The 23,875-nt window shown below is 37.6% G+C and overlaps 2 protein-coding genes across 12 annotated transcripts in view; one reads left to right on the top strand and one right to left on the bottom strand.

Annotated features, from left to right (window-relative positions):
• The window catches only part of PCM1 (pericentriolar material 1), a 40,341-nt gene extending 24,986 nt beyond the window's left edge, over positions 1-15,355 (top strand). For 6 of the 11 annotated variants that reach the window (XM_054291373.1, XM_054291363.1, XM_054291381.1 and 3 more), the window contains 17 exons: positions 501-659; positions 1,446-1,502; positions 2,670-2,842; positions 2,921-3,049; positions 3,631-3,751; positions 4,061-4,198; positions 4,437-4,570; positions 5,624-5,758; positions 6,291-6,488; positions 8,845-8,904; positions 10,110-10,248; positions 10,942-11,087; positions 11,969-12,038; positions 12,969-13,219; positions 13,404-13,496; positions 13,620-13,743; positions 15,028-15,355. In XM_054291373.1, coding sequence (XP_054147348.1) covers positions 501-659; positions 1,446-1,502; positions 2,670-2,842; positions 2,921-3,049; positions 3,631-3,751; positions 4,061-4,198; positions 4,437-4,570; positions 5,624-5,758; positions 6,291-6,488; positions 8,845-8,904; positions 10,110-10,248; positions 10,942-11,087; positions 11,969-12,038; positions 12,969-13,219; positions 13,404-13,496; positions 13,620-13,743; positions 15,028-15,053 — 2,153 coding nt within the window. In that variant the 3' untranslated portion in view covers positions 15,054-15,355. The remainder of the gene's footprint in view (positions 1-500; positions 660-1,445; positions 1,503-2,669; positions 2,843-2,920; positions 3,050-3,630; positions 3,752-4,060; positions 4,199-4,436; positions 4,571-5,623; positions 5,759-6,290; positions 6,489-8,844; positions 8,905-10,109; positions 10,249-10,941; positions 11,088-11,968; positions 12,039-12,968; positions 13,220-13,403; positions 13,497-13,619; positions 13,744-15,027) is intronic. The other 5 variants (XM_054291405.1, XM_054291413.1, XM_054291422.1 and 2 more) reach the window with 2 other exon arrangements.
• Positions 15,356-18,294: 2,939 nt separating this feature from the next.
• On the bottom strand, positions 18,295-21,751 carry LOC128950838 (general transcription factor IIE subunit 1-like). Its single transcript, XM_054295828.1, has 4 exons — positions 21,304-21,751; positions 19,840-20,041; positions 19,079-19,305; positions 18,295-18,689 (listed from the first exon to the last, which is right to left on the bottom strand). The coding sequence occupies exons 1-4, from the start codon at positions 21,749-21,751 to the stop codon at positions 18,295-18,297; spliced, it is 1,272 nt and encodes a 423-aa protein (XP_054151803.1).
• Positions 21,752-23,875: the final 2,124 nt, after the last annotated feature.

Raw genomic sequence — 23,875 nt, forward strand, 5'->3', positions numbered from 1 at the left:
ACTGTGGCAAACTTGGCTTGGATTATAATCATTACATACCAGAGAATTTACTCTCAATAAATAGTATAGTAATGGCAATAAGTTATTGAAGTTACTTAATTTTATGTAATACAACTGCATCCAGTTTTTTAGGATTTCAGTCAATAGAAAATAAATAACCAATTGAGAGGATCGTGGATGCAGATACGTGCAGATTTAAAATAACAAGGAGAATCTTCTTCATTTTCTTCTCGTTCAAACTGGATTATTTGCTGAAAAAAATAAAAGCTTCATTAAAATTGTGAGAAGAGTGGGACAGTACTAGTTAGTATAGAAGTACTGTTGGAGTTGCTGAGGATTTAGTACTACTGTATGGCTTCAGTATACAGAGAAAGATTTTAGTATAGGAAACATCATTAGTATTTTGCATCTCTAAGAGTGCCCTTGAACAAATTTTCTGAAGTAATAAAACATTTTGTAAGCTGTTTCTTTATTTCTTCCCTTTCATTTCCTCCCATTAGGTTATGAAAGTGCAAGTGCTTCTAGTGTGTGTGAGCCCTGCAAGAACAATAAAAGCAGACACTCTGATGATGTGGTTCATGCAAAGGTGTTCAGCAAAAGGAATCAGGAGCAATTGGAAAAAATAATTAAATACAGTAGATCTACAGAAATGTCTTCAGGTACTCTTTTCAAAATGTTTAATTATTTTGTTAACTTATGTGAGTAAGGGACCTTAGTTGCTAGTGTGTTATTTAAATGCAGTGTGTTTTGGCAGGAAGACAGGACTATATATTTAGTGTGTGAATTTTGCATTTTAATTTCTAAGGATGCTGTAAATGTAAATGTGTAAAAAGTTTGATATTAATTGCTTTTGGGCATTTTCTGTATATTAAATACTTGGTTAAAGTAATTTAGAAACCTTTTACCGTACAAAAAGCAAAAATGTAGCCAATCTCACCTATTGTTGGTGATTTTATGGAAAGTAACTGTTAAACTGATAAAACTTTGCTTAATGTTTAAACTACATCCTATACTGCATACATGTCTTCTTCCTATTTGTGCTTAAATGAGCCCCATCAAATACCATTCAAATTCAGTCTTTTAACATCACATAAACCCTTACATTTTTGCCATCTGCACTGCTTTTCTTGTATCTAGATCATAAAAATTCTCGCTCCTGTGCCTTTTTTGGTTCTGCCATTATTTCTGGTTTTTTTAAGAGATGCAGAAATTGTAGTCATTGTAGCACAATGTAAAGCTTTGCCAGTGTAGCTATGTCCACACTAAGAGCTGTTTATTAGTGTACGTAATAAACTTCACTGCTCAAGTTCTCATTCTCACAATAAGCAGCTCTGATGTGGTTTGGATGACTAAGCAGTCTTCCTCCTGCTGTTTTGTATAGACCCTGTCTTTATTTCTGGTGCACATTTTTGTGTTTATCACTGTCTATCCCCACTTTCCTACAGCGCATGCTAGGAGAATTCTGCAGCAGTCTAACAGAAATGCATGCATTGAAGCGCCAGGTAATGCATTCACTGCTTAGCTTCAACAATATGCTATTACTTTTTTTTTTTTCTTCTCTTACCTTTGGTCCTGTAACTCACTGTTTAGCAGATGTTCAAGGTTAGTGCTATTGCAGCACCTTCCCTATAACCAAGACAAGAGAAGTAACCTTGCATGAAGTGCAGTGTTACCAACTGCTTTGAATTACAGTTGTGGAGAACGTGGTTACCCTGTTCTTGATTAGTAACACAAATAGAAAATATGGAGGTAGATACTGCATCAAAAAATTTATTTCAGTAGGCATTTTTAGTATGTTTAAAAGCTGCTATTACCTGTTAGTAATGGGAGAGGGATGCAATTTGCGGTAACTTTTCAAAGGTTGAAAAAGCTTGCCTGTGCTTAAAAAATTGGTCAACTATTTGCAGATAATCAAATTGCACAGTAATGTTTGCTGTATTGCTAATAACTTCATTAACTTGAATACTAACAATTACACATCTGTTAAACTGAGTTTTCCAAATTTAGCTATGTTTCCATTCAGCACTTCCCAAATAATGCATGTAATAATTTGATTGTTGTGATGCAAGGATAATCCTTAATTGTCAAATGAATGGGAGATTTGTTAGGCAACACATCGTCTTATATGTAATAGGGTTTAAGGGTAGGAGGTTTTTTGTGAACTTGGGAGTGATACTAAACATGTATGAGAGTGTAGCATTTATGTTGGCAAAGAGTGGCTTTCTAGAGTTCAGCCTAAAGCTTTCTTAATGCTGCTTGTGTTGCAGAAGTGTGGACTGCCTGTACTATATAAACCTGAGACCATTCACTATCTTTCTTGAAATGTCTTGAAACTCCATTTTCAGTGTTTAATACTTATTCTGAAAGCATCATTGTGCTGTGTGCAGTATTCTCTTTTATAAACAATACTTTCAAAAGGTATTGTTCAGAAGTGTAAAGAAAATTATTTTTACAATTGCTCTATATTGTATTTTATATATTGGAGATTGCATAAAGTATAATTTAAGAATGTTTGCCCTTCAGGAAATTAATAAGCTTTATGAAAGCAGCTATATTGGGAATCTGCAATGACTGGGACATAATTTGTAAACTCATAAGTTGCATACCTGATAGCCTGTTAAGTGGATGCCTGTCAAGGACTTAACAAGTTCCTTTATTTTTTTCTACAGAAACTGGTAGTGATCTTTCTATGTTTGAAGCTTTGCGAGACACAATTTATTCTGAAGTGGCAACTCTTATTTCTCAAAATGAGTCTCGTCCCCACTTTCTTATTGAACTTTTCCATGAGCTTCAGCTGCTAAATACAGATTATCTGAGGCAAAGGGCTCTATATGCTTTGCAGGTATGCACAGATTTTTGATTTTATTTATGAATCAAGCAAACCTTAGATCTTTTTACAGCATAGATTATCTTTTTCTAGGATATCGTGACTAGACATTTATGTGAGAAAAATGAAAAAGGGAAGTGTGGAAAATCACTGAATTCTTCAACATGGGTAGCATCAAATTCTGAACTCACTCCTAGTGAAAGTCTTGCTTCTACAGATGATGTAAGTGTTGAAATTCAGAAGCTACTGGCAGCTTTTCCTGTATTTCAGTTTGCACACATATATGCTTGTCTAGTGAAATATACTAGGGAATGAATTTTGTTAAAATTAGTATCGACTTACACAGACTTTTCTAAACAACTAGTGGCAAAAGAATCAATGCAAAAGTGATAAAATATGGTAGGATTCTTGGTACTGCAAATGAGTGATGTGTCAGGAGTGAATGAAATGTGGAGAGGGATGTAAATAGGAAACTGATACATTCAGAGCCAAAATCCTCTCCTGAGTAAGGTCAGGACAAGTACTGATCACATGATTCTCCAAAATTTTTTGCTTGTATTTAAGAAATCAATTACACCTCTGTACAGTTTCTTACATGTTTTGCACTTGAAGTATTTGAAGTAAGCATGGTAGATTAATCTGATGGATTTATAACCTGAAAGTAGGGTTGTTCTCCAGTCAGGCAGTCTTATGACAAACCCTGATACCACAACAAGTCACTGAAAAGAATTGCAGGCTTGTTCACACATCTGTGAGAGTATGGTGTGTTCCTTCTTTGTATTCACTTGTCTGGTATTTTTTAGGAAACTTTTGGTAAGAACTTTTCTACAGAAGCATGTCGAGATTGTGAACAACCTGATGCAGACAATGGCAGTACTATGTCTACTTCTTCAAATTTTGAACCCTTTGCCACCGATGACCTTGGTGAGAATGATGTGACTTAGTGTTTAAGTGTTACTCCCTCCCTCCCTCCCTAAGTGCCTGCAGTTGTCTGCACTTTAGTACACTGTTATTTGATTTTTAGTGTGTAATTACATGTTTTGTAAGACAAAACATAAATAAATTAGCTAATTGTGAAACACAGAGTTCATCAAAGTGTGTAATAAAATATTACAACTAGTTATATATGGATTTCAACATTTGGGGCCTTAAAGTCATTTTAATAATTGTTTATTTGTCTATCAATTGAAAACTTTTTATTTAGATTAAAAAGTGTTTTTATTCTAAATATAGGCAACACAGTGATTCACTTAGATAAAGCTTTGTCTTGGATGAGGGAATATGAGCGTATGAAAGTTGAAGCTGAAAGTACCCTTGACTCTGAGGGCTGCTCTAGTAATTTTCAGGGTGCTTCTGCTGCTAAATTAGAAGGTATGCATATATATGTATATTTTGCTTAGTTTTAGAAAATAATTATAGTAACTATCAAGCTAAATTGCTTTTCTCTTTATTTATATTGAAAACTTAGCAAAGTTTGAAAGGATATTTGCATACTTAAGGAAATAAGATATATTTTTTAAAATAAATTTTTGAAAGTGATATTTCTTTAATATCTGTTGAATGTATTAAATGTACTGCCTTTTTTAAAAATTATTTTTATTAAAACAAGGTCCAGGAACCGGTGAAAGTCAGTCTGTGCCACAGTCAGGTGATGTTTCTGCAGTTCCGTGTCCTCGCATAGATACTCAGCAGCTTGACCGGCAGATTAAAGCAATTATGAAAGAGGTCATTCCTTTTCTGAAGGTAAGGGGTCTTTATAATATGGCATGAATTAGAAGAGTAAGAAAAACACTTGTGTAATTGCACAGAACAGCATTATTTAAAATCTAAAACTTGCCTCTTAGAAGCAGCTGCCAATAAATATGTGTTCAGTTGCAGACTCTGCTGAAGATGAAGTAAGAATTAGATTTTCCACAGAAAGATTCTGTGTAGTTATTAATAGGAGAAATAAATGGTGAAGTTTCTAGATTTTATAGGGCAGGTGGACTTGACATCACAAAGAATAGAGGTTGCTTGCTCTAGAGCTGAAAAAATTAAATATAAAAATGTTTGAGAATGTACTTCTGAAATATTTGGTGCCTTTTAGCAGACAGAACTGAGATCACTAATTAAAACTGCTGCATGTACAGTAATAGGATATTTTTGAAGAATATCTCCGAGTAGTTTTTTTAACATTATTTTCTTCTGTTTACAAATATCTTTAAAGTTGTTAAGAACTTTTTAACTATTGTGACTACAAAGAAGAAATGTTCTTCTTGAAAGAAGGAGAACTAGTCACAGTTCTTCTTTGCAAGGTTGGAGAGCAGAGAAGATGGAGTTGCTTAAGGCATCTCCCTGTTCTCTTTTATAGAATGCACAGTGTATAAGCTTAGGTTTGTCTAATGAGGTATTTGGTGATACTAAGTTTAAAAACTATATTGTTGGCATGCCAGAGTCAGAGTGCCTGAAGACTTGTTCTTTTTTTGCAATTTTAAGGCTGCATATAAGAGTAGATGTCTTAATATGCACTTCAATACACTTGTGTACACAGCCACAATATATGAAGCTCCTTAGTTTGGCCAAACGTTATAAAATACCAAGTACTCATGTACTGGAAAACTGACATAAATCTCTGTGTGTTGTGGCCAAGCAGTCATTTATCAAGTATGGTGTTTTTGAGATTGACTGGGAATTTTTGTGGTGTGCTGTTCCTTCAGTGGACAAGTGGGTTTTTTATAAATTAATTTCTGTACTTGAGTTGATGGCTAGTTTTTCTTTTGAAGTGGTAACAAAGCTCATTCTGTGGTACTTGTGTAGGAGCACATGGATGAAGTATGCTCTTCTCAGTTACTGACATCAGTAAGACGTATGGTCTTGACTCTTACGCAACAAAATGATGAAAGTAAAGAGTTTGTGAAGTTCTTTCATAAGCAGCTTGGCAGTATACTTCAGGTTAGTAGTTTTTCAGTTCTGTTTTGCAGCACTCAAGTTGGCTAATGAGCAGACTTCTCTGAAGTTGTATTTTACACCTTGAATAGCACAGCTGCCATTCTCCCTCACCTTAGATACAGTGATGAAGTATTACCTTTGTTCCTACACAAATTATTTATGCACATAGAACATCTTTTCTGTCAGAGCCAGGTAGTGAGAGATGTATCTCTAGCCTGTGCCTGTCTTCAGAGAGAGCTCTGGTGATGCTTTTCATGGACATCTTGTGTAAATTCCTGAAAATCTGTAGTTTGCACTTTTTTATTCTTCTTTTTTTTTTTTCTACAAGCATGGAATTTAAATCATGAGCTTATTAAGTTCTTTGTTATGTGACTAGAGATTCCATGTAAAATCTATTTAGGGCACTAAAACTTTTTTAAAAAATATGAGCTTATATATACATAACTAATTCCAAGTTATTAGAAATACAAAAACTGCTTAATCTTTAAAGCTTGAAAGCCTATTTCAGAAACTGAAGAATTATTTCTCTTCACAGGATTCACTGGCAAAATTTGCTGGTAGAAAATTAAAAGATTGTGGGGAGGATCTTCTTGTGGAGATCTCTGAAGTGTTATTCAATGAATTAGCCTTTTTTAAACTTATGCAAGACTTGGACAACAACAGTATTTCTGTAAAGCAGAGATGTAAACGAAAAATAGAAACCACTGAAGTAATGCAGTCTTATGCTAAAGAGGTTTGTTTTATTTTATTTTTGAAAAATCTAGCATTTGTGAGATTGCTAAATATGTGTATTTTCTAAACTAGTTTGATTGCCTTATTTTTTGCATTATTTGCCTTATATTCATTATTATATACATGTTTATTTATTTATTTTACAAGTTGCTGTGTAATCACAGTATTGCTTGTGTAGGAGTGTGAACTGGTTTTCCTCAGTAAGGGCAAATCCTGTGTTACAGATGACTATCTGTTACAGATGTCTAATTGTATAGACTTTGTTTATAATTCAGAGGAAATGTCTTAATGGTTTTGTGTGAACATATGAAGGAATTAATAAGTATTAAAATAGTTTTAACACCTGGGGCCATTGAGTAGTTTAACTCCAGCAGGCAGCTGAGCCTCTCACAGCCACTCAGTCCCGTCTGAGGGATGGGGAGACAAGCAGCAGGGTAAAACAGAGAACACTTGTGGGCTGAGATAAAGACACTTGAATTGGTAAAGCAAAAGCTGCACATGCAAGCAGAGCAGAACAAGGAATTCATTCACCACTTCCCATAGGCAGGCAGGTGTTCAGCCTCCTCGAGGAGAGCAGGTCTCCATCACATGTAATGGTGACATAGGAAGTCAAGCACCATCACTTGGATCTCCCCCCCTCCCTCACTCTTCACCCAGCTTTATATGCTGAGCATGATGCTGTGTGATGTGGGACATCCCTTGGGTTAGTGAGGGTCATCTTCCTTGGCTGTGTCCTCTTCCAAGTGCTGTGCACTCTGACCTCTTGCTTTTGGAGTGGGGTAAGGAGCAGGGAAGGTCTTGACTCTGTGGAATGCAGTTTGGGAGTAATGAAAATATCCCTGCGCTGTCGACCCTGTGTTGAACACAAATCGAGAACACAGCCTCATGCTATCTGCTGTGAAGAAGTTTAACTCTATCCCAGTGTATTGGTTTTGCATGGCCCTACTACACCCTACTAAGTATTTTGACATATTGGAAGTCCCAGTTCATTATCTCTTTAGTTTGCCTGCTGGTTTCCTTGCATCATCTTTAAAAAAATAAGAGTAAATCCTCTGAAGTTGTCATGTAGTTGGTTTGTTGGCATATGCAGAAAGAATTAGTTTCTGGATTTGGTATGTAAAATATATATAATATTTTCAGAAATATTTGAGACTGTAGGACATATTCTTGCTCTAAAAAGCAAGCTTTGGCTAGGTTTCACACCATTTACATTATTAAGTTTAGTATTGCTTTTATTGGGAGCATAGCTGCGTTTTTTTAAGTTGCATGATCTGTTTACAAAGCAAACAATGAACCAGATCATGTTCATGTATTTATGATTTCAGTGTCACTTCAGCTTTCTTCTAGAAACACAAATACCAAAACATACCCTTAATTAATTTTTAAATGCCAGCAAAAGATTTTTTTTTGAACCTGGTATGAAGTCCTACAAGTATTTTTAGGTGTACCGCCAGCTATACTTCAAGATAATAAATTCAGATATTTCAATAGTATGGCTGGTATGAGGGAGACTGTGGAGTGCCTTGTAAAGAGGCCAAAGGAACACTGAATCCAGAAATATTTAGACATGACTTCCTGTTTTATCTGAAGTTGTCCATTGGCAACTCAGAGCAGGTATAAACTCAGTCTCATAGCAGGTATAAACCAACTCTTTATGTATCTTTGTTACATAAAGAGTTAGTTTGTACCTGCTATGAGAAAGCATGGAGCTAGCTTAGATCCAGTATTTCTTCTCTCCTGGAAGACAAAATTAGGGTTAAAGTAAATGTTTGCCTCATTGCTGTGGCGGAGGCTCAGATTCAACAAAGCCACAGATGAGCCAGAAGTCATAGGCCCTGGTTACTTTGTACAGCCCTGTGCGATTATCTCTGTATGGTCTTTACAGCCCTCAACTCTGGAATCCTGATGCAGACATACTTGGTCTTGCTCGATTTTCTGACTCTCTTGAGTCCAGCAAAGTAACTGCTGAACACACAGCTCTTTGTCTTGATCAGAGTTGGAATCATGAAGTGGTTTGAGTTGAAAAGGACCTTAAAGATCATCTAGTTTCAAACCCCCCTGCCATGATGTATCTAATTCTGTGTGCTAGATATGATTCAACCACAGACTGTAGGATTAGCCCAATATAAACATAATTGTTTACGTAAGAAGGGTTAGCACAGATTTTTTTAATGCTTCCAACTCGGAAATTTTGAAGACATGTGTGTGTACAAAAGTCCCTGTGGCTTCCTGCTGTTTTAAGATAGCAATTCTTAGTAAGATTAGCATTTCAGCCTGGCTTTCATGAAGCCTTAGTTTGATTCAGTATTTCCAAGTTATATCAGTTTAAAATTGAAGACAGTTTGTGTTTCTTCTAGGCAAAAAAAGGTCTCCAGGTGGATGTTTGTTCTTCTGTTGAAGATGTCGATGAGGACAAAGTATGTGTATGCCTTTCAACTGTCTTTATTCCTCAGATAATTTCATAGGTCACTCAGTCTTACTGTTGTCTGTCATAGGAATCAAGTGTCTGTAAGCAGCCCATTTTCCAGTCTTTAGAAATTTATTAATCTCTTTCTGTTATTTTCAGTCATTTATTTTATCAAAGGTACAAAGTAAATTATAATTTGCATTTCTAAGGACAGCTTAACTATTTATAGCAGTTAACATTTTCTTTGTTAATGGTATGGAATAAGTTAATTTACTTTCCATCTTCAGGAGAAGGTAGATGTTCTGAATTGGGACATCTGGTATTGAAGTTCTCAGAGTCCCAGCCTGACTGTGCTCTGAAATGTTAGTGCTCAGATTTTGTCCCTTTTCTTTTCACGTTTCTTTTGAAAATCACTGATATCACTGGGGAGATGTGTTGTGTATGAAGTTTCAAATGGTCAGCTGGAATGTTCAGCTTTCTCCAGTGAAGGGAATGATACAAGTATATATACCAAGCAGAATGTTGATTGCTATCCTAAATGGATATAGGTATAGGCATAGGCATGTGTGGGAGTGGAGCCAGTGCTTTCTTCTAGGGCTTAGAGCTTCTGTCACACTGCTTTGGAAGTTAAAGCAGGTAGTTAGTTGTACATCACTTGTTACAGTTGCTCTAGTGTAGAAAAGTCCTTTCAAGATTTGGAGCCAAACTCAGGGCTTTACTTTGAGGTTCATAGAGGAATGCAGAATTTTCTCATTCAGCATATTTAGCAAATTATTCAGCAGGGAGACTGCTGAGGAGATATTGCTAGAGAAATGAGAAGCTGCAGTTAGGAATATTCTTACTCCTCATTGAGGAAGAGCAGGGAAGTTGCTGCAAGGTAATAAGGCAGGTGTGTCTGTCTTCTTGATAATGAGAAATCTAATTGAAAGGGTTTTTTAACCTAGCATGCTGATCAGTGTCAACCTTTGCAGATTTGAGACAAACTCAATAGTTACAAGGCCCTTGAAAGCTGTGTCTGAATAGGGCCATGTTCTGATGCTCTTTAATGGGTATTGTTCTGCTGTAGTAATTTCAAGGCTGTAAGGACCACTTAAACTACTTAGATTTTTAGTAGATACTTTTTAACTTCTGAGAAACAGAAGTTTCATTTATGCAGAAACCTTAGTGTAGTCTTTATATAAACATGAAATTGTACAGTATTCCATGTTTTCCTAGGACAAGGACGAGACTGAAACTGCTAAACAAGTGCCGGACTCAGAAGCGGGTGCTGGTAACAGAGTGCCTGAAAATACTAGATCTGATGCATCTGATCAAGAGGAAGATGAGGAAAGTGAAAGTGGTCCAGTGGCAATAAGTAAGGAACTTTCATATAGTTGATTACTCAGTGCTTCCACTGTAGTTTTGACCAGCTAATCTTACAACAGGATTTGCATGAGGTAGTGCTATGTTACACCTTCTCTCACAGATTTTATAGTCAGTCGTTTGTCAGTGAAAGTTTTGCAGTACTGTATTTCCTAGTGTTATGTCAAGGGTTAAATATTCCAATTAGAGGAAGTAATCTTTTTCATAATCAGTAGATTTGTAAAAATATATTAGAAGTGGATTCATTAGGTTATATATCCTGTCTTAGTTGAACTCCAAGTTTCTCAGACTTTACCCTGAATGATGTGAAAGCTGTTCAAATTTTATGCAGTTTTTAATTTAAACAATATGGCTTTTTAAAATGTGCTTTTACTTTAAAGTAAAGCTTGCATTTATTTGTTTATTTATTTATTGTCTTGATTTTTGTCTTACATCAACTACTTCTGGCTGGGATTCCTTTATCATTTACATTCTTTGCACCAACTTGTTTAATAACTTTGACATTTCACACCAATGTGGGTGTTTGTTCATAGTATAGCTGATGTGAAACATAGAGATCTTTGCAAGTTGAGTTGTTACTGTATCTTAATCTTAAAGAATGTTTTGAAGTAAGGGATATCATTGCATTAAATTCCCCAACAGGATTTGGCAATTCAAAGGTGGTTTTACATTGATTTGCCTTTAGGTTTATCAAAAGCAGAAACCCAGGCTCTGACTAACTATGGCAGTGGAGAAGATGAGAATGAAGATGAAGAAATAGAATTTGAGGAAGGACCTGTTGATGTGCAAACATCACTACAAGCCAGCAGTGAAACAACTGAAAATGAACAGGTACAGACAAAATTGTAAAAGCAGAACAAACATGTGCCAGTGCACACCTTTTCAGTACATATATCTGTGTGCCTTATTTTTCTTCTTGCACTTTTTTCATACTATTGAAAGTAAAAGAATAATACAAGAAATTGTATGATGCCAGTAGGTGCTACATGCAAAATGCATTCCTCACTTGAGTTTATTACAGCTGATGCTAAAGTAGATGGATGGACAGAGACTAAACTAGTGTTTACATCTGCTATGAGAGAGGAAAAACTGTTAAGCTGCAAGTGAGAAGTTAAACTTTCAAGAAAACATCATTTTAAACCTTTAAGTAGTTCTTTTTCTGTGTTTGCTGAGATCAAGTTCTAATTGGGGGTAATTCACTCTTGTATTCTAGCATGTCTTTTGTTTGTGTTTCATCCCTTTTGTGATAATTATTTCTGGAACAATGGTGAAATGTTATTGGGTATGATTGTCATTTCGCTGTTAGTTAAAATTTTAATATGTGTGACCTTGTTTTGGAGAATTGTCAGTTCTTTATGTATTAAATAAGACTGACAATCTATTGAAACTTTGGTTTGCTCAACATTAGGCAAGGATGTAACTGGAACATTTTACTTTAAAACAGTAGATCTTTTAAGTGGAACCAGAGTTTTCCTGGGAACTGCTGCAGTGAAAAGAAAATGTTCAGATAAAACATGCCTATTAATGTTAGTAGTTTTGTAAACTGTTACTGACCAGCTGGCAAGTAGGACCTGCGATCTTTATTTCAAACTAGTGAAAAGACAAATTCATGGAGCAAGTGAACAGTGTGTTTCTAGTTAGTAAATTAGCCAATAAGCTGTGAAGCTGATCGGTAAAATTTTGTCCTAACTCATTTTTACCTTCCCCAATAGACTTCTAACCAAGAGTTGAGTAAGCCAAAAAGTAGTGAAATTTCATCATCAGAACAAGAGCCTGCTAAAGGTAAGCCCTGTATGCAGTAATACTTTCATATGAATTTGCATATGGTGAGAATTGTCTTGGACAATTCTGTGATGCATGTAACTAAGAGAAAGATGATCAAATTTACTGGACTGTGTTTCATGGAACTGTATCAGTTGCCTGGATGTACCTGTGTTGATACTGACACAGTAAACCTTTTAAAGAGGAAACATGGAACAATCTTACTTAGGTAGATGTGGTTTTTGATGCTTGACATGAGCAAGAATTTTAGCTGCTTGTTGCAGCTCTTGGCACACAATTGTATCAGAATTAATGTGTTAAAATGTTTTGATGTTTAGATTTGTCTTGTACTTGTTTTTTCTGCTAGTACTGTTTTACTAGTTATTGAATTGTCTATTTTAAATTTTTTTTCTATGAGTAATGTTGTAACTGATTAAGAGCAAAGAAATGCTTTCCATCAAAAGAAGGGAACCATTACTGGGCTGTATGAATGTTATTTCTAGTGTAACTGTTATTACCACCTTCCCTGTGCTTTTCTGTTGCAAACATTAGTTTTGTTCTTGGCCTTTTTTTGTAGGCTAAAAATCAATATTAGAGTGGCAAAATATTAAGGTATTTACTGTTCTGTTATATCTCCTCATACCTAGAATGAATATTTTGTAGTAGGTCACTTAGTTCTGGAAGTTGTTTATTGTGGGTTTTAAAAAAACTTTTTTCAGTCAGAAATCAAGTCACATACTCTCATGGGATAAATTGCTTATACTTAAGTGTGTAAGGGTACAAATAACTGATGTTTTACTTCAATCAGCTTTGGGTTGTCTAAGAGACTATAATTTACTTTCATTGCTCATTTGTAGCTTTGGATTATAATTTTTAAAAGAATAATAATTTTTGTACATTCAGAGTATTTTACTGTCTGTCCCTAGTTAAAATGTAATTCTGTGGTTTTAGGTGAACAAGATATGGCTGCAGCTGTGCATCATTACCTCAGTGTCATGGAGAATACACCAGCTTTAACAGCCAATACCCCAGAATCCTTTGTAACAGCCACTGTGAAAACTGAAGGATCAAGCTCATCTTTGGCAGTGAATGAAACTCAAACACCAGATACCACACGTGCAGAAAACAAATCTGGTGCAAGTTCTGAAAGCTCCATGGCTGGCAGCCCTGATACAGAGTCACCTGTGCTAGTGAACGAATATGTGTGTATATTTCAGTTAAGATCCATCCAAGAGAAATTATAAGCTTTTCTTATTTCAGTGTTATTTCTGGTTTGCAGTCTTGTTTTGTTCCCATCTGCAAATTTGATTTTAGTATACTTCAATAGTTTTGGAGTGAAAAGAAAACAAAGTAGCACTTCCTAAATACCACAATTTTTATTAACAGGAACCTGGTTCTGGAAATGTAAGTCAAAAATCTGATGAGGATGACTTTGTGAAAGTTGAAGACTTGCCCCTCAAACTTGCTGTGTATTCAGAGGTATTTTGCTAGTATTTGTGCAATTGTTGTTTAGAAGTGCATGTGTAACTGTAAATGTCTGTGTTACCCAGACAGCAGCAAGAATTATCCAGAATTTTCAGATTTGCTTTTTCTGTTACAAAGGCAGATATAATGAAGAAAATGGAAACAGAGGCCCAAACCAAGAGTTTGTCTGATGAATTACTGGATGGAGGTGGAGCTCAAGATCAAGAATTAATTGGAGATGCCCAAACATTGAAAGAACCTGGTAATTTTTTTCTATATTCTGTACACATATTGGGAAAACACTCAGGAGTGCTAGAATTTAAATATTGCTGATTGAAGTAAGCAGTTACAGTAGTGCAGTAAAAACACTGGGTTTTGTTATCATGCATTTGAAAGTGTTGTATTGATATGAAGGGATTTTATCTTGCTGTCCATCTCCCTTCTATATAATTTTTTAGATTCTGTAGCTGATAAAGTCATAAAAGTTAATATATTTAAAGTGGATGTCACAATATAATGGTTTTGAAACTTATTCAAATGGAGTGGTATTTTTGTTTCTTGTTACACAAGCTTGGGTTTAATAATACTGTAAATTATAATTGCTCTTATCTGATTTAATAACACTCAGTATAAGTTCCTGACAGACTGCTCAGTGCTTTTGTGAACATTCAAGAGTCTTTTCAGAACAGTAAAACTTCTCCTCAGGGAGAAATAAATTTTTTTCATGCGAAGTATACCATGTGGTAGAAAAAAGTTCCAGTGTGTATGATAGCAATAAAATGTTTCACTTCCATGAAATATTATTTATGCAGATACATTGATAATGCAAGTGAGAGAAAATGGTTTTTGTGGGCTTTTTAAAAACTTTTTTCAGTCAGAAATCAAGTCACATACTCTCATGGGATAAATTGCTTACACTTAAGTGTGTAAGGGTACAAATAACTGATGTTTTACTTCAACATTTTGAAGTAAATTGGGGTTTTTCTATAATATTGTCACAGAATTACAGTATTCAAGACTTCTGTTTTATTGATAGACTTGTGATTCTCCAGTGGAGTATACAGTAATGGCATATATAAAGGGCATGAACTGGGGATTCTGATAGTAGCAGTTTTCTGCTAATGTGCTTCCTTCCAATTCCTCAAATAGTATAAGCTGATGAACCTGCTTTTCATTTAATGCATATGCAGTTGTAGCACAGGTTTTTTTCCAGAACAAAGAGTGAGAAAAGGTGCATCTTTCCTTCTGTTTTGGTCACTGCCTGTTCAGCCTTCTGCTTGTCACAACTCTGGCAGCACAGGCCTGTTGTGCCCATTTGGTGGCTGCTGATGCCCAGGGCTGCTGTGGGAGCAGTCTGACCAAGAATGCCTTGCCACACCTAAGTTGTAGCTAGCTCTAAGCCATTCTTAAGCTCTGCAATGGCTGTAGCTGTTCAAGTAAGCTGTGGCTCAAAATGCTTGTGAGGATGAAATAGCAGTTGAAATGTGGTAATGAGCTGTTTGATACCTTGTAGATATTAGACAATGATTTTATTCTTATTTTACAGAAACTTTTGGAGCTCAGATTGCATAAGAATTACCTGAAGATGTCTGCACTAATAAACTCTATGTATACAAATGCATAAAGATCAGTACTAATTTCCCAGAATTCTGGAAGTGTATAAAAATGTAAAATTTTTAACATGCTGCCTCTTAGGATAGGTATGTGATCTTCTGCCTGTGGCAGTTTAAACAGCTGGAACTGAATCCACTTCTATTCAGTTTTGCTGCACTGTTCTTTTTCTGTCTTAATTTTTTATTTTTATTGTGACTTGTTTGGTAATTTTAAAATTGTTCACAATGGTAGTTTTAAATAAAGTTTGGACTTGTCTGTAAGTTTTCTCTTTTGAAAAATTTTCTTTGGCTTACAAACTGGTACGCTGAGTTTGTTGCCGGAAGTTGATTGACTTGTTGGCATGCTTGTAGCAGTTTGCTCTTCTCTTACAAGGAACACTGCTCATTTTCCTGGGACAAGAAATTCTCCAAGTTTCTTGCCCCTTCTCAAATACAAGGTATAGACACAGTACATACCTACATGTTGTCTTTATAGCCTAGAGTATAGCTTGTCTGTAACAAAAAAGTTCCTGCTCATGGCTTGTGGAATTCCTTTCTATCAGCACATTTATCTGAGATGAAGTTGAATACCCCAGGTTTGTAATTTACTGCAGAAACCAGCTGTATTTTTCTGCATTTGCTGAATCCTTTTGATGTTCACAGGATTAAACTTGTCTGAAAATGTTAATATCTTTTCATAGCTAACTTAAAATTGCTGCAATTCACGGTCTGGAGAATCTGTTCTAAAGTGTTTGACTTTAATTGTAGTTTCCTAAATTTCCTTACAACGTCAATGTTTTAAAATGCAGTTGAAGTCAGCACCTCCTGGAGTCTCAAGGTAAAGTAGAATTACAGAAGAGTAGATTGGAAAACTTTGTTCAGTTTTTCAGGTCAGAGTTGCTAATAACATTTAAGTCATAAAATTGAGCTAGAAGAAGCTTATTCAGCACACCTGCTACATTATAAAGATCCTGTTTACCTTAAACACAAGGCTTTTATGAAAGTAGTTAAAAAGCACTGGTTATTTTTAATTCAGGATTGTGTTGCTTTTGAGGCTAGTATGATAATATGGTTATATACTGTGAGAGACAGTATAGTGATGGTGAAGCCTAAATATGCTTGAAGTTTAAATAAAATGAGATTGTAATACTTTTGTGATTTTTTTTTTCTAGTTTGTTTGGAGTGTTTCTAGGTTTTATGAACAAATTTTGAATTGGCAGATTATGGTCACATGCCTCTCATGTGCAAGAATGAAAGTAGATTAGCAAAATGTTTTATGAAGTTTAGTTACTCTGCAGGCTTTACACTGGTGGTACTACTGTAGGCAGAAAAAAGTTAACCATTTTGAGGGCCAAGGAAATATGTTGTGACAAAGGCAAAGCTGCAACACGGAAACAATCAAACTTCTAATTACTAATTAAGCACAAGAATCACTCGGACCTAAAAGAGGACCTTTGCTATAAAGTAGAGTGAGATTTTGTGCAGCTTTGAAATAAGGTCAGTTTATATGTTGAATCAATAAATTCTAAGCTTAAGAAAGAACCTAAGCACCTCCCATTCCTGAATTCTTGTGGTGGAATGATGGATTTAACCCCAGCCAGCAACTGAGCAGCAGGCAGCTGGTTGCTCAGTCCCCTACCAGTGGGCTCAGAGAGAGAAGTAGAAGAGTGAAAACAAGTTCATAGTTGAAAGAAGGATTAATAGGTAAAGCAAAAGCTACACATGCAAACAAAGCAAAATAGCAAGCAGGCATTAAGCCACTTCCAGGAAAACAGGGCTCCGTGATGCATAACAAGGACTTGGGAAGACAAATGCCATTACTCCAACTGTCCCCTGTTCCTTCTTCTTTGGGCTCTATATGCTCATGATGCCCTGTGGTGTGGGATAGCCCTTTGGTCAGTGTGGGGAAGCTGTCCTGGTGCTGTCCCCTCCTAACTGTGCATCCCCAGCCTCCTTGCTGTGGGCATAGGGTCATAAGCAGTCTGGGCTCTGTGCAAGTGCTGCTCAGCGATAAGGGAAACAACTCTAAGGTGTCAACACTTACTTTCCGCAGATTCAAAACAGCCCCACACCAGCTACTGAACAGAAAATTACCTGTCAGAACCAACACTGTGGATACATGAAAAATGCATTGAAATGGTATTTCTTTGGTCATACCTACTCTCTACTGTTTCATCACGGAATGGTCAGCAGGGACCTCTCAAGGTCATCTTGTGCCAGCAGGGCCACTCAGAGCTGTTTGCCCAGGTGGCTTTTGAGTATCTTCCTTCTGGGAGACTACCACCTCTCTGGGCAACTTGTGCCAGTGTTTGTCATCCTTACAGTGAAGTGTTTCCTAACTTTCAGAGAGAACTTCCTGTGTTTTACTTTGTGCCCTTCTAGTCTACTTTCATTATCGCTTGCTCAAGTAGTAGAACTCCTGATGAAGTTGAACTATCACTTATGCCTAATGTCAGCCCTACTTCTGTAATTCATTTCAAGCAGAATTTATTTCTTGCTTAAAAAGAACACTGGGGAGTATGGGAGTGAGATGGGAGAAACAAAGTCTTGTGCCTGATACATTCCTTGCTCCCTTACTGATCTGGACCAAAGTGAAATGCTACATTTTACTGTCCAGTGCCCCTTGCACAGTTCACCATTCCAGACAGTTCTGTAGTGCCCTGAGTAAAAAGAATTGGAAAAATTATTCCTAGGATAAAAGTTCAGATGCCAGAGTTGCTTCTCATCCGTTGCTAATGCAATTTAGTAACAGCTCTTCCCTTGCAAGGAGGTTGCTGTGTGACACCTGCCCTTCACTGTTGTACTGTGAGTGACCTAACCAGTGGAACACACATATGGAATGAAACCAACTCATACTGGATTTGGACTCATTTTCACTACTGGAAGTAACTGTTACTTCTGGGAGAGAGGTGGAATAATTTACTTCTTATTATAGATTGCATCACTACTTTTCAAATGTTATTTTAATCAGATCCAAATGTATCCTGAAATGATTCATGCTCCAAAACTAATTACATCATGCACAAAGTCTAAGCATTACAACAACAAACAATACTTGCTGTGGCTGCAGTGATAATATTTGAACTGTAGTTGCCTACTACAGGATTACCATCTTGCTTAAGAGCAAGTTCAAACAAAACCCTTCAGTGGTAAACTTTGAAAAACATAGGTCAGAAGACTTCATCCATTCTGTACAAGGTTGGATATTCTTACAGTAGTAGTTACTCAAAGACAGACTGGAACATTTCCTGTCCTATTTTTATGTAAGTGTCTCTCTCTTCATTTGTCATGAGAGACACAAGCTCTGGGTTTTCACTAACTTGGCCATATGAGTAGGGCTGGCCAGCTACCATTAAAATAGGATCCAGAGTTTCCTGTTCCTCCTCTTGTTCAAAGTTGCTGCCTGCTACTTTCATTCCTGCTCCTCTTGAGTGCTTGGCATCCTCTTCAAACTCACTGCTATCACTGTGTGATCCATGTAGTTTGCTTTTGACAATAGGAGGCTGATCTGTGCTAGATGATGACTTGGATTCATGGATCAGAAGAGTCTTGATGATTTCATTATCAGGGACAGTTTCTTTAACATTTTCTTCAGTTTCTTCAGAAGCATTTACTCCTAATAAACAACACTTAGTGTTAGAGGGATCAAGTGTTTACAGTTACCACATAAGCATCCTACATAGATTATTTTTTTCTACTCTGGATCTTTTTTACCCACACTAGAATTCTCTTGAAAATAACAGACATTTCTAAGAGCTTTCCTCTGTAAAAATTACCACTTAATTACTGTGTGGCTAAAGCCAGAAGTTTTAGGACACATCTGATCTCTGGCTTTAGGAATATAATGTCAGTCAGTCTTAAAACTAGATTTTGGAAACTAAGGTCTGATAACCACTAACACAGAATTGAAACAGTATCTTCTAAACCAAGCTCACTAGATTTTCAGTGGGAAAGCTGTATTTACACTAAGGCTGCAGAATTAATTGGTGAATTCACTAAACTTACCAACACTATTGATGGTGCCTGTTGCTGCTCCTTCCACAGTGCTCTGTGACAACCAGATAGGTTGCTTTTGAGTTGCTTTTTCTCTTCTTTTCTTCTCTTGCTTTGAGTCTTGGACATCAATAGTTAGATTTTGGGTGTATGCAAGGCCAAAAGCAGAACTTCTGTGTGCCCATTTTTCAGGGCGGCTGCAGGATTCCAGCACACTTGAGCCCAGCTTTGGATCAAAGCTGAATGAGGTGTCACATTTTGAAGAGATAGAATTGAGGCAACAACCCCTTCCCCCCCACCCCAGTTCCCATTTAAAAAAACCTGATCAACAATCACAAACAAGCAATCCTCAAAACCATGTTTTGTTAGCAGGCTAACTTTAACAAGTGCTCTAATAATTTACATTCCCTTTTGCCTCTCAGAGGTAAATGGTTCTGAACCGTTGATTTTTACAAGGTCTCTTCAGTAGTGCATCTCTGGATGAAGCACACTGATAGAGAAATATTACTTCCTTATAGGAAGGGCTATGAACATTAGCTGAAGGAGTAACCTGGTGAATAAATGACTTTAAAAAATGCATCAAAGATTTAAAAAGGTATAGCAATAATTTAGGGTGCCTTAAATATTACAGATTTCTTCATTAAACAGCTGACTGTACTGAACAAAGCAGAATGGAGTACATAGGCTGCAAGTTCAGTATTTCAAAGATTTTACAACTGGTAAGTTGTTGGGGGGATTTGCATTGATCAGAAGTTCTAGGGTGGTGTTCATACCTTTCTGATAATTCTGGTATTTCTGTTGGCTGAGGCTCCAGCAAGTCATAGGGCAGCACAATCTCTTCGGTCTCACGCAGCAGCACAAAGAGAGGCTCGATCTGCTCGTTGAACTTGGCCAGCAGCGCTCGAGCGTCATGCTTCGGAAACGCCGAGCCATCTTCCTCTACCTCGGTGTTGCAGTAAGTGCACCGAAAAGTCTCTGCAACATTTTCCAAAGTGGGAATTCTCATGTTCATAGAATGCAAAAAGATCAGCATGATGTTGGTAAGCAGCCTGGACATCTATGCAGACATTCTGGCTTTATCCATTTGTTCACATTAACTAGGGGAATGTGATTCTACAGGCAAAGTTGAGACAGACTGGTATGATACACTTGTTATGCAAGTGAGAAATGTCTTGGGAGAGAAATTTAAGCTGGATAGACATGTACTATCATCAGTTTATTTTTTTCTTCTCTAGCCTCATTTTAGTTCTTAATGTAACAGAAGGCATTTTCAAGCAAAAGTAGTATTTGGTTTTAGTTGTGTCGTAGTCAAGGCATATGCTAAAACCCATATTTATGTCTTCAGGAAAACAAACAAAACTTCAAGCTTATTCTGTGAAAATATATCACCAGCTTCAATATTTGCATTTCAGTAACTTGACAGAGCCCCTCCATTTAGAAAGAAAGGGATGATTTTGCGAAGTGGCAGGACACAAATTTCACTGTTGGCATTTCAGGTTAGTCATATATAAGGCTCATTGTGCCTGGCTCTGGCATCCATCGCAGATCCCATGACCCAGATGTCAGCACAGTACTGTACTCTGAGTAATGTATTGCACTTGATGCCATATTGACTCATTTTGAAATAATATTCTATTTAGTTTTTTTGATTTTAGAGAAGCAAAATCCACAAGCTCTGACACCACTTCTGCTGTGGGTGGATATGTCATGTTGACCTGTGAGGAGCCTGAACTTTCCAGCCCAGGAGAATAACTCTGCTCTGGTGCCACTGAGCTGCAAGATGCTTATTACAGTAGGCGACTGCAAACGGGTTTACCCATCTTGTCCAACTTGTCAGTCAGAAGGACTGACCACACAAATGGATTAACTAAGAGATTCAAAGCAGAGTATAGACAGTGCTGTGTTCATATTTCCAAATGAGGAAGTGAGACTCACAAGACATGGATTAGTTAAGATTACTCAACCAGGTTCAAAGCAAAGCTGAGGCCTGGAATCTGATTCTCAACCCCAGCTCGTATATTCAAGATTATTCTTCCTTTTTTTGGCATGTTCTACAGAGGCAGTATTTCTCTTTCCCTCACCTCCCAGCATCCCCTGTTTCAGGCCCTCATCCACCAGCAAACAAGAAGCACATTCTAACAAATGTGCTTTTATTGCAAAGTTCACTTAGGAAACAGTTTTGTGCTATCAGGGTTATTCTTTAAGATAACAGCAAATAAGCAATATAAGTAACACACCTGTAAATGCATCAAAGAGCTGATTGACTTCAAGGTCTGTGTACGTGCTAGAGCAAGATGGACATTTAAAAGAGGATCTGGTCGTTGAATCCCGCTCTTCTGCTTCTATTTTGCGGCGTACATGATCCAGTTTGTATTTTACCACATCCACCAGCACCTTGTAGTTGATGTAGTAGTAGTTGTGCCTGGTGCTCTTGCCGTTGGGCCCCGTTTCAGCTCGCACCCACAGCTTCACCAGCTTGTCCGCCCTGAGCGCGTTGAGGGCCGTGCGCAGCTGCTTGCGCTCGTACTTGAGCAGCTGTAACAGGTCCTCCTCCTTCACACAGGGGTAGCGGATCAGCACGTCCAGGGCCAGGGAGCACTCCACACCATAGAAACCCCGCACTGTGCACTTGGCCAGGCGCTTCAGGGCTGCCGGCACCTCGCTGGGAGTGCTGTGCTCCTCCATCAGGAGCTGAGCCACTGCCAGTGGAGAAATGCTGTACAACAAAGAGAAGGGAGGTGAGCTGCAGCAAACCCTTCGTAGCCCTCACAGCCAGGCATAAAACATGTCATTTGCTGTGCTGCACTTTGGCAAGTCTTCACTGAACAGAGGAATATAAAATCCTTAACCTGCATTGGGGATAGGGAAGATATTGATAGGTATCAGAAATTATCTAATCTTAAAATAAAATGCTTACCGCTGAAATATTTATGTCCCCTTGTGTAAAAATCATCTTTGTGTAAAAAAATGTGTAAAAAGAAGATATCTAGAAAAATGTGTTACAGAAAGTTCATAATCCTCCCAGAAGACAGCACATTTAAATTGCATGTCTAGGTCTGCCTGTTTGTATTCACAGCCAGCCAGAGCAGAAGTGAAAGTAAAGCCTTCAAAAATAAAGCTCAGGACAAGAAATCTTAGTTGAAACTGTATCTGCGTTAGTGGCAAAGCCACAGCAGGTATTTGAGCACCTGTTCACATGCTCCTTGTGATATTTTTTTCTTTTGAAAAGATTTTGCAAAGCTGGGGCACAGGATGCTCCAAGTTATCTGGCCCTCAGCACAGGGTAGTCAGCACATTTTATCCCTTAGTGCTCTTCTCATCTAGAAGTAGGACTTCTGGCCATATTCCTAATCTCATTAAGGAGAATGCAACTGATTTTAATCAGTCCAACTGTCGTAATGGTTTCTTATTTGTAAGGAGAGAGAAGAAAAAAATTAAGATGTGTTTCAACAAAGCCAAATGCCAATTCCCTTCTTTGAGGCATGTTAAAATCCTACAGTAGTGTTTGACACTGCTGCCTCTACCAGCTGGTTTTGCAGGGAGCCATGCAATGCACAGCCAGAGTGCTGGTGTAGCCGCTGGGTTAGGAGCTGGGAGGGTGGAGGATGGCACATTATGGCAAAATACATCCAGCCCTGGCACCCACTGCAGAGGGTGGTAAAGCTGCAGCCCAGGTAACTGCATATTGCTATCAGAGCTTCCAGGGAACCTTTATCAGAAATCCTAGTTAAACAAATGCAACCACTTGCACTAGACTAGTACTTGGGCTGTGATTAAACTTGCACTTCACAGGGAACACGTTATGGAAAGCAAAGACAATGGAAACCTGCTGGTCTGAGTCTAGAAAGCCTGAAGGTGATAGCACCACGTTGACCTACATTTCCTACAGGAAAAGTGAGGGAACACTGGAATGGGCTGCCCAGGAAAGAGGTTGAGTCTCTGTACTCCATCAGGACAAGCAGACTGACTTGGCTTTGAGAGTAATTTTGCCATGAGGAAGGGACCAAGTGGCCTCCAGATCCTCCTCCTAACCTAAATTCTTCTGTTCCAAGAGAGTTAAAGTTAACAGCAGTAAGGAGTGAAGCTTTGGCAACATCAGTCTGTTCCTTGGCAATCTTCCTCAGACTAAGAGAAGCATTTCTGTGCTTTTTGACAAAAGCCTTCATGAATAAGCACTTAAAATGTTGTTCTTTTTGTTGTTATTATTACTTTTGTGTTACTCTTTCACTTCTCCTTTGCCCTCATCCTCAAAATGGGCTTAACCTATTTAATCCACAGAAAAATACGATAATTTATGTTTCTGTTTCTTCCTCTTTCTGGCCTAATTTTGAATTTATTTTCTGTGCAGTGCTTTATAGTTAGCAGTAAGGAAAGGATAGACAGTGTCCTCAGGCAGTTCCAGAGAAGAGTAGCATGGCTTTGAGTTTCCTCAGGGAAGTGCTCTGGAGAGCACTGAGCCCTGTCCTTCCACACTGGGCAGAGTCCACAGAATGGTGGCACTGTAGACTCCAGTACAGACCCAAAGGAAAGCAGCCATGGAATTCTGTAACCCAGCCCAGCCCTGCTGAGGAGCACCAGGGGCAGCCCCAGCATCTGTATTGGGATGTTACTGCTCACATGCATTGGTCTGGGATGCATCTCAGAAAGGGCAGGGTGCCCTCTATGTGGGTTTGTGTCATATGACCTCCAGTTGGATTGTGGCAGTATTAAACAAAAAGAACAAAACTGTTTCTTCATCTAGTTCTTGGCTAGTATGTCAGCAGAATGCTGGCACTTAAAGGACTTGTATTAGGTACAGCTCTCCTGACT

This window comes from Melozone crissalis, unplaced genomic scaffold (genome assembly GCF_028551555.1).
Source record: "Melozone crissalis strain CALT ecotype California unplaced genomic scaffold, PUWL_Pcris_2 ptg000006l_1, whole genome shotgun sequence".
NCBI classification, from domain to species: domain Eukaryota; kingdom Metazoa; phylum Chordata; class Aves; order Passeriformes; family Passerellidae; genus Melozone; species Melozone crissalis.

Excerpts from the sequence above, each read along its gene's own strand:
- LOC128950838 (XM_054295828.1), bottom strand. The coding sequence starts at position 21,751 with ATGGAGGAGCACAGCACTCCCAGCGAGGTGCCGGCAGCCCTGAAGCGC. Across the intron at positions 20,042-21,303 it reads GCTCTTTGATGCATTTACAG|AGACTTTTCGGTGCACTTAC; the intron begins GTGTGTTACTTA and ends AAAATGTTGCAG. Across the intron at positions 18,690-19,078 it reads AGGCACCATCAATAGTGTTG|GAGTAAATGCTTCTGAAGAA; the intron begins GTAAGTTTAGTG and ends GTTGTTTATTAG.